Source organism: Malaclemys terrapin, chromosome 5 (genome assembly GCF_027887155.1).
Source record: "Malaclemys terrapin pileata isolate rMalTer1 chromosome 5, rMalTer1.hap1, whole genome shotgun sequence".
Lineage (NCBI taxonomy): Eukaryota > Metazoa > Chordata > Testudines > Emydidae > Malaclemys > Malaclemys terrapin.
In genome coordinates, this window is record NC_071509.1 from 82534502 (window position 1) to 82551467 (window position 16966).

The 16966-nt window shown below is 38.5% G+C and overlaps 1 protein-coding gene across 1 annotated transcript in view; it reads left to right on the top strand.

The window, feature by feature from the left end:
- The window catches only part of DCHS2 (dachsous cadherin-related 2), a 220285-nt gene that overhangs the window by 190618 nt on the left and 12701 nt on the right, over positions 1–16966 (top strand). The window contains exons 13-17 of the mRNA XM_054031047.1: positions 739–1596; positions 6986–7096; positions 11336–11547; positions 13104–13255; positions 15639–15769. Coding sequence (XP_053887022.1) covers positions 739–1596; positions 6986–7096; positions 11336–11547; positions 13104–13255; positions 15639–15769 — 1464 coding nt within the window. The remainder of the gene's footprint in view (positions 1–738; positions 1597–6985; positions 7097–11335; positions 11548–13103; positions 13256–15638; positions 15770–16966) is intronic.

Below are 16966 nucleotides of genomic sequence, written 5' to 3' on the forward strand. Positions count from 1 at the left end.
CACTACCCTCACCCCAAAAATGGCAAGATACTGTTTACTCTGATTTGGGGCCCTCCACGGTATTACAAAAATAAATTGATGGCAGCACTGATAACTGCTGATTATCTCTGTTTTACTCCCACTATGTGGAAAGGGCTATCGAGTCATCTTAGATTTTTATGCTTTTAATTTGAAAATTATCTTGATCTGTTGAAATATACTTATTCTGGTAATTTTAAAAAACAACAACATTATAACTCTTTCTAAAATCCATTGCTCCACATATTTAATAGTAGCTTTAAAAATGAAAAAAGTGGAAAAGAGCTCATTACAGTTCACTTCTAAGAGACAGGTTTGTAGATGAAAGCAAGGGGCAAATAACCACATTTGTTGTCAGCAATGCTTTATGGGTTTCTGGAATTTGCAGCCAAGGTTGGGAAGAGTTCACTTTGTGCAGCAGTGTAGTTGCACTAGATTTTATAAGGTGTGTTGATTTGGGAAAAAAGACATGCATCTGGCAAAATAGCTGTTCTGTAAAAGGATATGACATTCTGGATTTACTGTCACTGCCACCCACTGGTTTAAATGAAGTGCAGGTTTTAATTTTTATAAAAGGAAGAAAATATGCCAAAGGCACATGAGTGCACCAGCTGTACCGGCAATAGGATCATGTTATTACAATTAACATAATGGTACTAGCAAAGGGTTTTTTCAAATTGGAATTGTTTGTGATAGTTTTATTTTTATTGTATTTTAAAGGTGGAAATATTGGAGAATACTTCACTCTAAATGATACTTCCGGAGAACTCTTGGCCACTCGTAGTTTAGACAGGGAGGATGCCAGCAACTTTACCCTCATTATTGGATGTCATGACTTGGGCAGCCCACCAAGAAGCTCCACAGCACAGCTACAGATTACAGTCCTGGATGAAAATGACAACAACCCTGTATTTGCAAAGAAGAACTATCAGACCTCTGTGAGAGAAGACGTTGAGGAAGGATCAGTAGTTCTTGAGCTCTTTGCTTCAGATGAAGATGGTGGCCTGAATGGTGAGGTCATGTATTCGATCATTGATGACACCTTTGGAGCATTTACTGTTAACAGTACAACTGGCGCTATAGTTACTACAAAAGCACTAGACCGGGAGACTAAATCTCAGTATGCATTTAGAGCTGTGGCAAGTGACTGTAGCATCCAAGGCCCAAGAAATACTACAGTTAACATTATGGTGCACATTGATGATGCCAACGACAATAGTCCAGTTTTTCTACAGAACCCTTTCAAAGTTTATGTGCCTCCTGAAACTTCTGTGAATCAGACAGTAGCCACTGTGAGAGCTGCAGACATGGATCTAGGGCCAAATGGTGCAGTGGTTTTTAATTTTGCAGTACCTGGAACTATGTTTTGTATTGACATTAATACAGGAGAGATTTATCTTCAAGAGCCATTGCCTTCTGACGGTTTCAGTTCCCACCTGCTGGTATTGGCTTCAGATCAAGGTGTCCCAGCTAGGACAGCCACAGCTCTATTGGCCATCTCCACAAGGGAACAAGAGGAGGTGATGTCATTCAGCCATAGTTTGTATGCAGTAACTGTACCTGAAAACAGTGAAGCAGGTGGGTATCAGACTCTAACTTGTGGCTGTCAGTGGCCAAAGTCCTAACCTGTTGGGCACTATTGAGGATGAAGTGTGTAGGGAGCCTTTTTCAATAACATGCAGCATCAGGGTAAAATTGGAATTGGACTATATGCAAACTGTACATTAAGGAAAAAAATCTTCTCCCTGTCCAGTGCACCATGGCCCAAAGGGGAGCATGATGTGCTGTCTCAGAGGCGTAGTGGGGTTTCTGGCCCCTGCACACATACAATAGAGTGCCACTCCTGTTAGGCAGGATGCTCCTTTTTCAAAGAGAAGAAAGGGATGCTGCACTGCATGTTCCTCCCTCACCTTGGACAACCCTTGAGCATCTCTGCTCTGTATCTTCAAAGTGGCTGTAATGATGGATGCACAATTTTTATCCTCTGCAGTTTTCCTTGCCAACGTGCATCTCCTTGGAATAAAGGCAGAATGTATCTGTCTGTCTGTGTGCTTGTGCAGATGTGTGTGTGTGAGTCCAAACAAGACTGATTACATAATATGTCACTAATAGTTCACTTAAATAAATGCAGTGAAAGCTCAGATAAGATGAGAAATCCACAAATGCGTGTTGCGATCTATGATTTTTGGCTTTAGCGAAATCCCTGGTGTATTGTAACTACATTCAGAGATTTTCCAACACTTTCCTCACAGTTTCAGACTTGCTAAAAGAATGTGTAGAAGTAGGTGGGGAATGCACAGAGGCTGTAATACATTCTTTGACTTAACAAGACATTGTGAAATTGGTAGACTTGTACAAGGGGCAAGCAGTAGATAGAACAGGGCCGCCCAGAGGATTCAAGAGGCCTGGGCCAAAGCAATTTCGGGGGCCCCATCCATAAAAAAAAAAGTTGCAATACCATAGAACACTAAATTCTTGTGGGGGCCCCTGTGGGGCCTGGGGAAAATTGCCCCACTTGCCCCCTCCCGTCCTCCTCCCCAGGCAGCCCTGAGATAGAAGCCCACATTGTTAAATGCCCCCTATAGATAAAGGCCAGATTCACTGCAGTCTGTGCCACCATTGTTTCTTTTAGGCTGAAGTGGAATAAAGTCGTTGGGGGAAAAGTTTGGGTTAGTGCAGTGAAGTCACAATTTTGACCTGCTGGGAGCTGCTGTAAACTGGTCAGAGTAGCCCATAAGACGTTTCACTGGGAGTGTAACTGCAGAGCACTGGACAAGAATTAATACTATCCCTGTCCCTATGGGGGGAAACCCTGTCTCACCATTGCTGCAGGAAGATGCAATTCTCATTTCCTGGAGTCTAGGGTTTTTTGGTTTTGTTTGTTTTTATCTGGCCCCACCTCTTCTTCCATGCTTTAATCTAACAGTTGTGAATTCAGCTGTGACATTTTAACTGACAGTCCCTAGAATTATACATTTAGGAGTAGTGGGGGCAAGGTGTTCTCAGTAGAGGGTCCTGGACTCTTGATTTTGCTGCTTCTTTGGCCCAGTAATAATAAATAAATAATAATAATAATAGCTCTTACCTAGCACTTTTCTTCAGTGGATATTAAGGCCTGATGACCTTCAGGCTATGTTGCGGGAGCCTAGTTAGTCAGGTTTTTCCATACGGTTGTGGAAGAGTGCCTGTGGGGAATCTCAGTTTTTTGTGTTATTGTTGGTACTGCATTGTTTGTTTAACTTGTATACATTTAAAGAAAGAAAATCAAAATATCCTTTCGGCAATGGATAAGCTTTTGTGATTCTGCATGTGCCTAATTACAGATATAGTAATGGGACAGGTTAGGCAACCCAGCCTGAAATTATGGAAATCCCCCAAGGAGTTGTGGTAAGAGAATACCATAGTCAGATGGCCACCCACTAAATATATTGCAAACATAAATAGCAGTAAATTGAAATTATTTTGATTAAAGGAAATTTAAGGAATCTTCAGGATAAATCAGAAGATTTCAGCCTGAAAGCTTACTGTGTATAGTAAGAAAACTACAGGGTCTAGAAGAGCAAGTTCTTTTATGCATTCTTTTATGAGATGTTCCTATCAAGTAGTAGTTCTGTTTGTCTTCTAATTATTTTATGTGATTTCAATAAATACAAAAACATACTAATTTAATTTTATTTGTTAGAAAAAGTTATGACTATAATTAAACCGTCTAAAGAATTCGGTTTGCTAGCTACAGTTCTGATTCTGGACCCCGTACTCCATATGAATAATACTTACTCTCCCACCCAGTCCCATGGAAGTATATACATTATAAAATTCAATATTAATGTAATCAGGATTAACAAATAACATTTTGCCTAATACATTTTAGTTCCATTTTCAAGCACACAGTGGCAAAACTTCACTATAGTCAGACAAGAATCAAAGCATTATCAACAATGAAGGCCAAAGCCTGATATCTTTGCTCAGTTTTTACTCAGTAGTTACGCAGACAAACTCCTACTTAGGTAAGAACCTCAGGATTTCTTTAACTAAAACGTTTGGCCCCAAGTTTGGTGATCTTCATATTATTCCCCAAGTTTAGTTTTGCATCGTATTAAATATTTTATACACTGCATCACAACAGGCACTTTTAGAAATCAACTAATAAATAAACAATCAAGTCAATGCTCTCTGTAAAGTGCAAAAAACCTTTTCATTATTCACCATGTCTGCCTCCAGTTGAATTATAGTTTGTATAGAGCCCTCTGTGTGTCAGATTCACCAATAAAACAGTCACTGCTGCTAGTTCTGCAGGATTCTTTTATTTATTTTAAATACATATAAGGTATCTGGGCTGGAAATGTATTTACCTCTCTTTTATTCTCTGTGCTCCATGAGCCTTTTCTTTATTATCCACCCAAGAAGTCTATCCTCCAACACAAAGGCAAGGGTCAGACAAGGGTCAAAGGAAAAAGGGGCATCCCTGGTTCCAATGTCTGGATTACAAAAGAGAGGAGAAAGGAAAGAAAATAATATGGGGACATATTCTTCTTTCATGGATAAACACAGGTCTCCCAAAGTGACTTGAACTGTAGCAGTGGATCAGTTCTGAGTTGTGCATGTGTGTATCAAGCCAGAATATGACCCAGGGTTTTTATGTCTGTTTTGCCTCCCGTTCTTTAGAAAAAGCAGACATACTATACGAACTGTCACTTTTTAGTGCATTTCAGGTACTTGGTTGTTTAATGCAGGTTGAGGTATTTTAACATAATGTTAGGATGCTTCTGATTTAACAGACAAAGCAGGGAAATTCTAAGTTAAGGCACTTGCTGCAACCTTTCTTTGCCCTGTTGACTGGTTTGGAAATTTCAGACAGTGTTGGATATTGTGTCCTTTATTTGAGGCAGTACCTATGCACAATGGACAGAGTCAAATAAGTTTAGGATTATAGCTCTTTGAGATAGAGACTGCTTTTTGCTGTACATCTAGTTTTACCTCCTTGGGAACCTCATCAGTTTAAGATACCAAAAGGCACTATCCAAAGTGAAAATGAACTGTATAGAAACTGCAACATTTCATTATTTAAATACAAGCCATATTACTACCACAGTGTGGCCAAAAAGCATCAGAAACCACAGAAATGCCATTTCTTTGCCTTCTACCAAAAAAAGGTATCAACAGTTTTAACAGCATTTAAAAACAGACTTTTGGGCTGGAAATTGGTAGACCCAGAACAGGATTTTATTGACCCATTTATTATACCCTGAAAAACAAGGTATCAAATGGTAATACTGATGCAGCCATTTTTTCTTGGGATTTTTTTTTTCTTGCTCCTTTCAAAAATCAGGCAGAGGATGTTGTGAGCACAGGACATAGGGACTTGACACTGGATATTTTCTTTCCCTTCAGATAAGGATGCCATAAACAATGGTAAATGCTGGCTGCTGTATTGAATAAAAATTGTACAGTTGTGAAAATGGGACCAGCTGTCCCTGTGATCCAAAAAGGGGTCTATGTTTAATTTCTAGAAACAGTGCACTTCTCATTCTCACCTTTAGCCTTACACACATACAAATCATATTTGTATTTTCTTTTGTGATTGGTCCTACAAGTATCCTAAATAGTGCAGAAAAGTTCATAAGCCACAATGTGCATATTACCCACACAAATGTTTTTGGTTTATGTTGCCATGCTTAAGAACAAATGACTAACCAGTTAACATAACATTTCCTGAGTTTAAAAAAAAAACAGTAATAAGTTATAAGCTTGTGATTTTTGTAATTAAAGGTAAATTATACTACTGTGATGGCACAGTCCCACTCAAAATCTAGGACATTTTATATTAACAGCATGCCTCCTGTAATGTAGTAAAATAATGTACGCTTATAATGCCATTTGGAAGAGGTCAAGTTACACAGTAACCTGATTCCATGACAGTTGGTTAAAATCAATTGTCGTGAGCTAAATGTCTTCATAACTAGCTTGAGAAGAACAACCATTTGGAAATCTTAATGTTTTTTGAATTTTGTCTCAGTTTATGTTAAGCGTGATGCTTCTGATCAGGATAATATATTCCGTTTCACATTTATTTTCTCCTCCTATTGCATACAGCAGTTTTATTTCATGCCTTTTCAGTGCTGTGTCAGATCAGTACTGTTTTTGTTGAATTTAAGATTCTTCATGAACAATAGATTGCCCTTACTTTCTTTGATGCTAACACCATACTGCATATCTCTGTGCACCCTGTTATGGCAATAAAAGCTATTGTGAGTTGTATTCAGATTGTGTCTACTTAAGATTGATTGATGTATTCATTTAGAATTAAGGTGTCCACCATAACAAAACTTTGGGTTACTGTACATAAGTAAACGAAAAATAATCCCTTCCCATTGTTCAGAGATATCAGTCATGTTTAATAGCCCCATAAAAGCCCCTCTTCACCCACCTCTGCCCCAAAGAGTTTGTGAAAGGATGAGGGTAAAATGACCAAAGATGGAGAAACTTGAGTAGGAAGAACCTACACCAAGCCTTGAATACAGCCAGAGATAGATTCCTGTAGACAGCCTCAGGGAGGGAGTTCCATAAATAGTGTCTCTGAAATAAGAAGGTCTAGCCGTCAAGCCAGTGAAGGTGTACAGAGAGCAAGTATCAGGGATTGTTGACCGTTAGGGTATGCTGCCAACTCCATCATTTTGCCCAGGCAGCAGAAGATTTTGGGGCGCAACAAGGGTGTTAGTTGATGGGACAATGGAGGTTGGTGGGGAAGTTCCTGTCTATTAAGTTGTGATGTGGGTGGAGTTTTGTTGAGCAGTTGTTGCTGGTTTTGTTTTTGTTGTGTGCTATTTTAAATAATGTTAGAAACACCCAGAGTGGCGGATGGGCACCTTTGCATGCATTGTTATTAATCACAGTAAATCTATAAGTAATAAAGTAAGATAAGATCTTGCAAAGTTGAATGTATTAAAAACTATAATTGCTTCTTTAGGCACCTCACTTTTGACTGTTGAAGCTTATGATCATAATTTACTGGGAAAAGGCATAAAATACAGGATATTCAGTGACAATGAAGATATTTTCTCAATACACCCCATCACAGGTAAATTAATTTATTTAATTTGTTTGAAAGGCACATTTAAGACTTTTGATATTTGAATAAACATTAAATTATATACAAAGTGTTTCCACATTGGGATTGCTTTTATACCAAAACATTCTCATTAGTTGATGTTAGTTTAAATCAAAACCCAGTAGAAGTGGGTGATAGGCAGTTAAGTGTAACAAACACCTGTTGCTACAAGAACCATTTTTATATGTCATAGATATACACATGCCTTTTGTCTACAGTTAATTTAGAATACAGGGCCTCCTCTTATCCTGGGGTAAATCATTAGTAATGTCATTGATAGCAGTGGAGTTACACACTTGTAAAACTCTTGTTAGAGGAAAATCATGCCCAAGAGTATTCCTTTTTAAAACTCTTCTGTTCTTCAAGTAGACACAGCCATGTATCTCACTTAGGGGTGTGTGTGCCCACCGCACCAGAGCTAGAGAATTTTGCTAGCAGTACCTGTAGAGGGGTGGTGCTTGCACCTCATGGCCATAGCCCCTCCCCTGGCTGTATGAGTTGATGCCACCCCAGCCCCCCTCGGTTCCTTCTTACCTCCCATGGCTGGAGTCAGGGCTCTTAGTCTCGCAATTTCTCACTATTCCTTAATGTCTTTTTCTAGTTGTATATGTTTAGTAGTACCCTAAGGGTTAGTTAGATTTACTGTTAGTTGCATTTAATTAAGTATTCCCCTGTGATGCTCTCACCGTTGTCCATCATGTGGGCGAGCGATCCCAACAACGATCCCCAGATGCAGTGCTTGCTTTGCTTGGGTAAGGCCCATGTCAAAGAGTGGTGTGAGGTTTGTAGATTGTTCACAAAACAGACTCAGGTGACTAGGACCTTGTCCTGAAGCAGCACATTGTCAACCAAGCCATTTGGCCTGCTTCAACACCGAGGCTCTCATCAGATTGGCGATCACTCTCAGGTTCTAAGAGTGTTGCTATTTCATGCTCTGGAGCTGCCTCTTTGAAGAGGTGGAGGAGCTGTTCCCCATCAAGTGCACGGGGGAAAAGGTCTCATAAGACCAAGCGAGACCTCTCCAGGTCTTGAGGGGACTACTCTGCCTCCTTCAGGAGATGCTAGTGCTGATGCATGAGCTGGTGCAGGTGCCTCTAACTGTTCCGTGGTAGTTCACTGGGATGTTAGAGACCCTATACTGTCATCTCCAGTTCTGGCCCCAGGACATCCATTGAGTCCAGTACCAATGAGGGTGATGCCAACACTGGCTGTTTGCATGCTGGCAACATACAAGGCAGTTATGGATCACCTCTGCCTGTCTAGCTCAATCTCTCCGTTGATCCAGGACTTTGTCAAGATTACATCATTTATAGCCCTGTGGCTGGTTGGGCTGCTGAACCTTTGTGTCCATCAGCACTGTACCCTGATGCTCCCCTTCCATAGTCTGTGGAAGCAGAACCAGTGCCAGGCTTGGTGCAAGGGACCTCCTTAGCACCAGGAAGCTCCCTGACCCTGTTGCATTCAGCACTGCCGATGTTACTATGGTGGCTCTCACTTCGGCACCGTCAGCTACCTATCGTGCTGTCTCTTCCAGCTGCACCTGTCCAGGGGCAGGAGCCAGCCTTGGTGCAGTTAACTGAATATTCTTAATCCCAGGACGATTTGGCACTGCCTGGCTCCTCTTCTCCTTCAATACCTAAGGTTCTTCTTTGAGTGAATGTAAGAAGGAACTGGGGGGGGCACACGGGGTCGGCTTGGCCCTATATACTGGCGCCATGTGCGCGCAGCAACAGAGTGCATCGGAGTCAATAACTAATGGGTATTCTCCTGCAGGAACTCAGCCTGAATGCCCAGGGAAGCAACCACATGCTGCAAAAGATCCTAACAGGCCTTGAAATAAAACGATAACTAACATTTCCGTAACTGTTGTTCTTCGAGTTATGTTGCGCACATCCATTCCATTGTGGATGTGTGTGCACCCTGAGCACAGTCGCTGGAAATATTTCCCTCCATGGTATCCCAGAGATTTAATAAGACCTTTGCTGTCTATTAAATGAATACCAATTGACTATTAAAAACTTACTTTCTTATGACTAACTATGTACAAGACGTATCTACAGCTTAGTTAAACCTTAAGCATGTTTTTAATCATTAGTTATTTTATTAACATACAACTGTCTTATTTAATGTATATTAAACAAGCATTTGGGAACTTTTTATAAGGCATTATTAAAATATGATTTTATAATAAGAAATATAGAACCAGTGGCAGAACCCAGGTAAATTAGAGGATTATAGCCACCAAAAAAAAAAAAAAAAAAAAAAACGAATAGTTTTCCACCCAGATTGCCTTCTGAAATGGTTTTATTTTGGAGTAACCATTCTGGAATGAAATGAGTGTTCAGCGTCTTTGAAAATCAAACCAGTCACTTAGCCTAACTATTTAGGAGACTAACATTAATCACCCTAGTTTGAAAATCTTGGCAATAACATTTTAGATATACACAGGGGATTTGTATGAATAGAATCAGTAAAAATTCCACTGTTTTCAATATGGGTTCTTTTTGAGTGTTACGTTTATAAAAAAAAAAGGCAATTCACATAACAGAAGATCTCATCAAGACAGACATTGTATGCACCTTCTGAGCTAGAGGGTATATTCTCCCAATATATACACACAGCTCCATCTCATGCTGTCAGATGTTACACGCACATACCAAGAGGACAACATTAGTGAAAAGTTCATTGTACAATTCTCTAGGTGATTGCAGATACCTTCCTAACTAGTGCAGTGAAATACATCCACTGATCTGAAGCTACACAGAGATGACAGTGTAAACTTCAGACATATGTCAAAAGCTTACAGCAAATGATACCACCACCCGCAAATACTTCCATATACTTGCTATCCCTTGTCACATTGTTGGGTGCAAATAATCACATTTATCTTGGATTAATTGTGGTTGTACTGCATGGCACTTCCGCAGTAGGAATGCAACCTGTGCCAATGTAACATTATTTCACAGGCTGTTTATTACACCCTACATTAATCATTTTGCATCATGTGGCAGTTGATGAACCAAAAGTAAAACAAAGTTTTAGTTCTGCAGAGTCAGTCTATGTGCAAAGTTCCAGTTATCAATGCCCAAACACAAGTTTTTTGTTAAGAATTCCAGTTAAGAGGTAATTGGCACATTTTTACACAATTGCAATTTTATATTGCATATTGTTTTTCCAATGTACAGAAAAATGATGCGGTGTTAACTGTACTGTTATTGCTGAAAACAAAGCAAGCTCTCCGGCTTTTGAAGCCTTTATGTCCCAGACCTTCCTTAGACTCAAACTACTTGAATCTTGCACAGACTTTGCTTCCTTGTTTAAAAATTAAGAACCAGATTACTAATAGGCACTTAATTCCAGCCTGGCAAATCAGGAGGTTCTTCTACTTCTACTGGAAGTTCTACTACCACAGTATTTTGACTACTCAAAAGTTTGTATTGATACTCTTGGTAAGAATTTGGCATTATGAAAATTCTTTACAAAATTCTGATTTTGAAATTTTACTGAAATTAATGTGCAAATAATTGAAATTTTTTAAATGTTTAGATTTAATCTAGAATTTTGATAATTTAGTATTAATTACAGTGCAGAAGCTGTAAGCACAGAGTCTCCAAATGCAGATTATACCTGTCTTCAGGTTTAACCTGGAGGTGCTGTCTGTAGAGACTAGTGTATATATATCCCAACATGCAGTGCTTCCTCTTGATTTCAGCAGCTGTTCTTGTTGACTAGTGATGGAATGATAGTGCACCTAGTGGCACTCAGATGGGCTTCCTTGGATAGCACAGTTTGGGTTGCTGTGTCATTTAGATTGACCCAGTCTGATGCAGATGAAGTCCATGACTTTTAGGAAATTTCTCATGTGGCCATTGATTGGACAAAGTTTGGACACCCTGGATTTGTACCGTAAGCAGCATGAGGGAATGAAATCTACAGTGACAATGTTAGGTGATCAGAGGAAAGGAATGATTACAGTTCTGTTATAAGTTCATGAACTGTTTAATAAAGCAGCCCACATCTGTGAGAAATCTCTCTCAGATCTACATTTGCAGTTTCCTCCTTTAGTTATACATATATTTTCCTTTGTATTCCTTTATTGGATATATTTTTCTTTATTGCACAGTATGTGTCCTCACTTTTACCAGTTTATTTGTCCTAAATATGTATATAACCTGTCCTCCTTTAAATTCTTTTTGGAAAATAAAACAGGTGAACTCACAGTGAAAGAGCCAAAGTTTCTTGACCATGAAGTCAAGAGTAAAGTGCATCTTGCAGTTTTGGCTGAAAGTGGCTTGAATTCAGCACACTGTGGAGTGACAGTTTGGGTACAAGATGTGAACGATAATGCACCTAAATTTGAGCAAAGCTCTTACAAAACATCGGTGTGGGAAGGCCAAATCTACAATACATATGTCATGCAGGTAACGGGGAATACATAGTTACAAACCTATTTCTTCAGGTAAAATTAAGAATAGCCAAACTAAGGCCACAGTCTCGCAGTGTATTCATTGGGCTTCCACTCTGTTCAAGATGCATACGCCTTCTTTAATGTTGCTGCAGCCTTGCATGGAAAGCTAAAATTTATAACTATTTTGGCTGCATTAGAGCTCAAGGTTCAGTTCAGTTTTTATCAAATTTAGGCCAATATCCTTTAGCTTCTGACTCACTGTAGAAATAGAAACTAAATTCAACTTTCTTGTAGTCTTCCTCTGCTTCTAACAAAGAGCAATTCTTGCTCATGAAAGGTAGTCAGAGAATGCTTATTCAAGGCTAGTTCATAGTTTCAACGTAGACAGATTCTTGCTCCCAGCAATGTCTCTAGGGTTTGTCACTTCGGAGCTGAATGGATTCACTTTATTAAGGAGTAAAATCCTCTTGTCAGATATGAGCATCTAATTTTAAATCTGCTGCTGAAAGAGAAACTCATCTCATTGTATGTGTGAAAACACTCCTTCCTCTGAACATGTCCATTCTCCAAAAGTGATTCCAGCTGTTCATGTACTATATCTATGTTGGAGCAAAAGAGGGACATTATTTGGAGTAGAAAGGAGAACAGTTTTCTCCGTGCACCCCTTCCAATTTCTCTCCTTGCAAGTTAGGTCATAATAAAGGCCATGTTAGGAACTGAAGATGTTCCTTCTCTAAGAATAAATAAATGGAATGCAACAACTGCCCCTAATGTCAAGCCACTAGGGAGATGGATGAGCATACATTTGTTTAGAGAAACATATGTCTGCTAATGGAAAAAAAATGACAAAGCAATCAATGTTACTGGAATAATCTGGATCCTGTACAGTATGTCTCATGCTCAACAGTAGGAAAAAGAACCAGTGAGGACTCTTCAAGGAGACTGGGGAAATGTTCTTTATCTTGAGAATCCTGCACTGGTATCTTTTCCTGGTGCTGAACATTGGTTATTCAGCTAGTTTTATATTCTATTTCTGCTCCTTTTCCACTATTCTTTATTTCTTTAGATTTAAACCATAATTTATAATAGCCTAAAGAAAGGTGCCTTAAGCATTCATAATTATTTCATTTATTTGTAGTATAGCACTTAGGGTCCCCTGACTAGGGCTCAGTACCCCATTGTGCTAGTGACTGTACACATACATAACAGAGACTGACAATCTCCTAATAGTAACCATGCAGCAGCATAGAAATAATCAAATACACAAGAACAGATCAACTCAAACACCTCTTGCTTTATTGTTTGAAATTCCAATTCTGCAGCAGAATTTTTTAATCCAAGAAAATTGAGTTGTTTTTATTTAGTAAAAATATTTCCATTCATAGTGGACTTGGTAACTTCCCCTGGGCTAACCCACAAAATTTGGGGCCTAAATTATTTGATTGTCCCTTTTAATCTGTGTGGCCAAAATGCAGCTAACTGGCAGAAATACATATATGTGATGTAATACTTGCTTTTTGAAATTGCAGTTTGTTATCTGAGATTAAGCATGGATTTTCTCCCAAACAGATTTTTGCAACTGACCTTGACAGTGGGCTAAATGGAGAAATTGAGTATTCAATTTTATCTGGTAATGAAAACGAAACATTCCTGATTGATTCAACATGGGGGATTTTAGCAACTAATGCAATCCTGAATCACGAAGACATTTCATCCTACAGGTTTTGTACAGTGTCTGCATAAAATATATATATTGCTAATTGTGTTTGCCTCAAGTTGAGATTGCTCATGCTGTCTGTCTTAGGGTTTTATACTGCTGCCCACCACTGTAGTATTGGAACACCCACCATGTAAACTCAAAAGCAGTAGCAATTGTGAATGTCGTCACGGAGTCTCTGGTACTCCTCTGTTTTTGGAGTAAAAACATAACCTTGTTAAATCAGCTACAGCACACACTGACACAAAAGTATAGTAGATCTTTCAAGATACCCTGTTCATGGTGACATATGGCCATGTGTGCAGGGGCAGGAATTGAATGTCAAGATAGCTAATTCAGAATTACTCTTTTCTGTTATTCAGCACTGTGGACATTATTTTTAAAAAAGAAGCCATTTTTAACACAAAAGAGGAATATTAATTATAGCAATAGTCTCCTATAGGAATTATTTTGTGTGAACATAATGCCCAGAATATTTCATTTAATTAATTTTTCATTTTCTCCTGAGCCAAGAGCATCCGTCCTTATTTGTAATGTATCTACAATAGTAGAATGTATTTTGTTTGCTGAAATAATACTTTAAAAGAGTATTTGAAATAAATCTTCTAAAGGAAATTCTCAGTTAACGTAGCATTCACGTTGTTAACGTAATAATACCTACTTGTGTCCTTAAATGTGAACTTGCTTTTATTTAGTATTTAAATCAGAACCATAACATTCTTTTAATGTAAATTCTGTTTGATGTTTGTTTATATATCATTTCATCCTTAATAATCTGTGGTTTCTTATTTTTAGTAAAAGAAATTAGAAGAGCAACAGAAACTGTTCTAAAAATATTTTTTCTGTCTAATTTCAAAATGGCCCAATTAGGTTTTTTTTCTCAAAATTTGAAAACAGTTGCTTGTTTCAGCTACATCAGACATTTTCATCCCCCAAAATTTCTAAGCCCTTAAAATAGAGGGTTATAACAAAAGTGTTGACAGAACCTTAATTTTAATGTCTGGGCTGAGATGATTTTATGAGATTGTTTTCCACTGAAACCTTAGAAAATGATTATTTTTAGTAAAATATTTCCATGTGTACCTTGAAAATATTCATTCTAGACCAGATAGGCCTCCTGTCTGGAATTAGGTAGATGGTTACCAACTGAATACAAGTCTGTAATTCAAGTTTTGTATTCTGCTGGTGTCATAAACAGCAAGAAAATTCAGAGTACAGCATGTGTGTGGTTCACGATGGCAGTAGAATCCACAGCTTGAATTACAGCTTTGGTGTTCAGTATTGTCATGTGAATATTAAGAAAGTCACTATTTATTTGACACTTTCTTCAGAAAGTGCTTGTAAGATGAAGGAAGAGTTTAACTCTTCAAACTCAACAAGGCAGACCGAGAAAGTGCTGCTTGCCATTTAAATGTTTATACTATATAAAACATTTGACATTGCTAAGCCCTGCAGTGTATATACACCTATACCCCAATATAACGCTGTCCTCAGGAGCCAAAAAATCTTACCGAGTTATAGGTGAAACCTCGTTATATCGAACTTGCTTTGATCTGCCAGAGTGCGCAGCCCGGCCTCCCTGGAGCGCTGCTTTACCACATTATATCCAAATTAGTATTATATCGGGTCGCGTTATATCGGGGTAGAGGTGTACCTTTGTGTAGCCTGACTGACCTAACCAGATCTTTTTTTTTTTTTTTTTTTTTTAAAAAGGAGTTATAGAATAATCCATAGAGCTGAATTAGATTCAACCATAAATTTCCTTTCTGGGGAATTTTTTTTATCCATCTTTGCTTATAAGCAGCAATTTGCTCTTGATTGTATAGAAGTTAATTCTGAGAAACAGTGTCAAGAGCAAATTTCTTTTTATGATTTTTCTTTGGGTGGATCACTGCTTTCTTCGTTACATTGTATATGAAAATGAAAGTAATGTTAGAATAATCCAAAGCAGTTCCCTGTCCAGGTGTTTAATGAAGACCTAAAGGTAAATGCTTGTTTTATATGCTGATAGTGAAATCTTGGCCTCATTGACGTCAATAGGAATTTTTTCATTGTCTTAAATGGGGCCAGAATTTCACCCTGAGTTTTTAGCGTGACTGTCTAGTCAGTCCTACAGCAGTTGTTGCATTGTTTCATTGGGTTCAGTATGTCTTTGTCACGTAGGACCCCTTGGACTTTGTTCTTTCAACCTGTCAAAAAATAAAATTCCAGTCACTCATTTGTATATTGGAAATTAAAATGTGATTTAGGCAATGGTAAGAAGAAAGATAAGATATATTAGCTAATCTCATCATTTTTCATTTTTGTTTTGTACGTTTGAAATCACTGTTGAATAATTCTATGATTTCTGGCTGCATGTGACAACTGTGACTTCCTTTCAATACTAGGTTAGTTGTGCAAGCTGCCGATAGAGGAATCCCCAGCCTTTCTGCTACAAGCATAGTAACGATACAGGTAGTCGACGTTAATGACAATATCCCAACTATCCAACCACTAGGCATAGTGGAGGTCTCTGAAAGTAAGTGTGACGGTGCAGAAAAGTGATATTGAGTCAAAGGAATGTCAGACCAAGATATTGCCTTTCATTTTGTTTTTAACAAAATATTATAGTGGAAGAAATCTCAAAAAATCATGGCAATATTAACAGAAATGTTGAAGCAAATATGATCTGCTTTTGTTTTCAAAGGCATGAGTCTTAATCTTTGGACATTATATTTAGGAACAGTTTGGAGCCAAAAAAACAGGCAGTGTTAAAAAAAATACAGCTGTGGTATACTCTCTGTGGACTCCAGGCTCAAATTCCACAGATGTCTTAAATTTATCTTTTTTTTTTTAACAGAAAAAAAAATACTGTTAAAGCCAACACTGTGGAAAAAAATCTTTGGAGTTTTATTATTTTGAAGGAAACATTTTCTTTCCATAATATCAGATCTTTCTTTAGAAAGATTCAGCAGCATGGCCTAGTAGATGAGCATGGAGATTTGGAACCTGAACCTCTTGAGTTCTAATGCCAGCTCAGCATCTGACTTATTGTGTGACCTTGGACCACTTAGGCCAAACTTTTCTAACTTGTACGTGTCATGTTGTGCACTTAAATCCATATTTAAGCACCTAAATAAATAAGTAGCCTGATTTTCAGAAATGCTGCGCATCCATAGCTCCTGTTGACAGAGTGTATCATGGTTGTATTTTTTCATGTGGGTGAAAGTCGGGCCACTTCTATTTAGATATCTGAGTTTAGCACCAAATTTGAGATTGTTGGCCTTTAAACTAGTCCTCATTTCCCAAACTCATGGAAGGGCCCCTTGAGCCCCCAGGATCTTGTGTCTTGTACCAACTCTTGCTGAAGATCTCATGTCCACTGACCATTACTTCATCCAGGAGGGCCTAGGAGTTGCATGCCCTGATTCCACAAAGACAAAAGGATACTTATGACTTACCCAGATATTCTGACAAAAGTTGCATCAGGGCTTATCTACACTTGAAATGCTACAGTGGTGCAGCTGAGCCACTATAGCGCTACAGTGTAGACACTCACTATAACAAAAGGAGGGGTTCTCCCATCAGTGTCGTTAATGCACCTCCTCGAGAGGTGGTAACTAGGTCAACAGAAGAATTCTTCCATCCATCTAGTACTGTCTACTCCCAGGGTTAGGTCCACTTAACTATGTCACTCAGGGATGTGGATTTTTCACACCCCTGAGTGACATAGCTG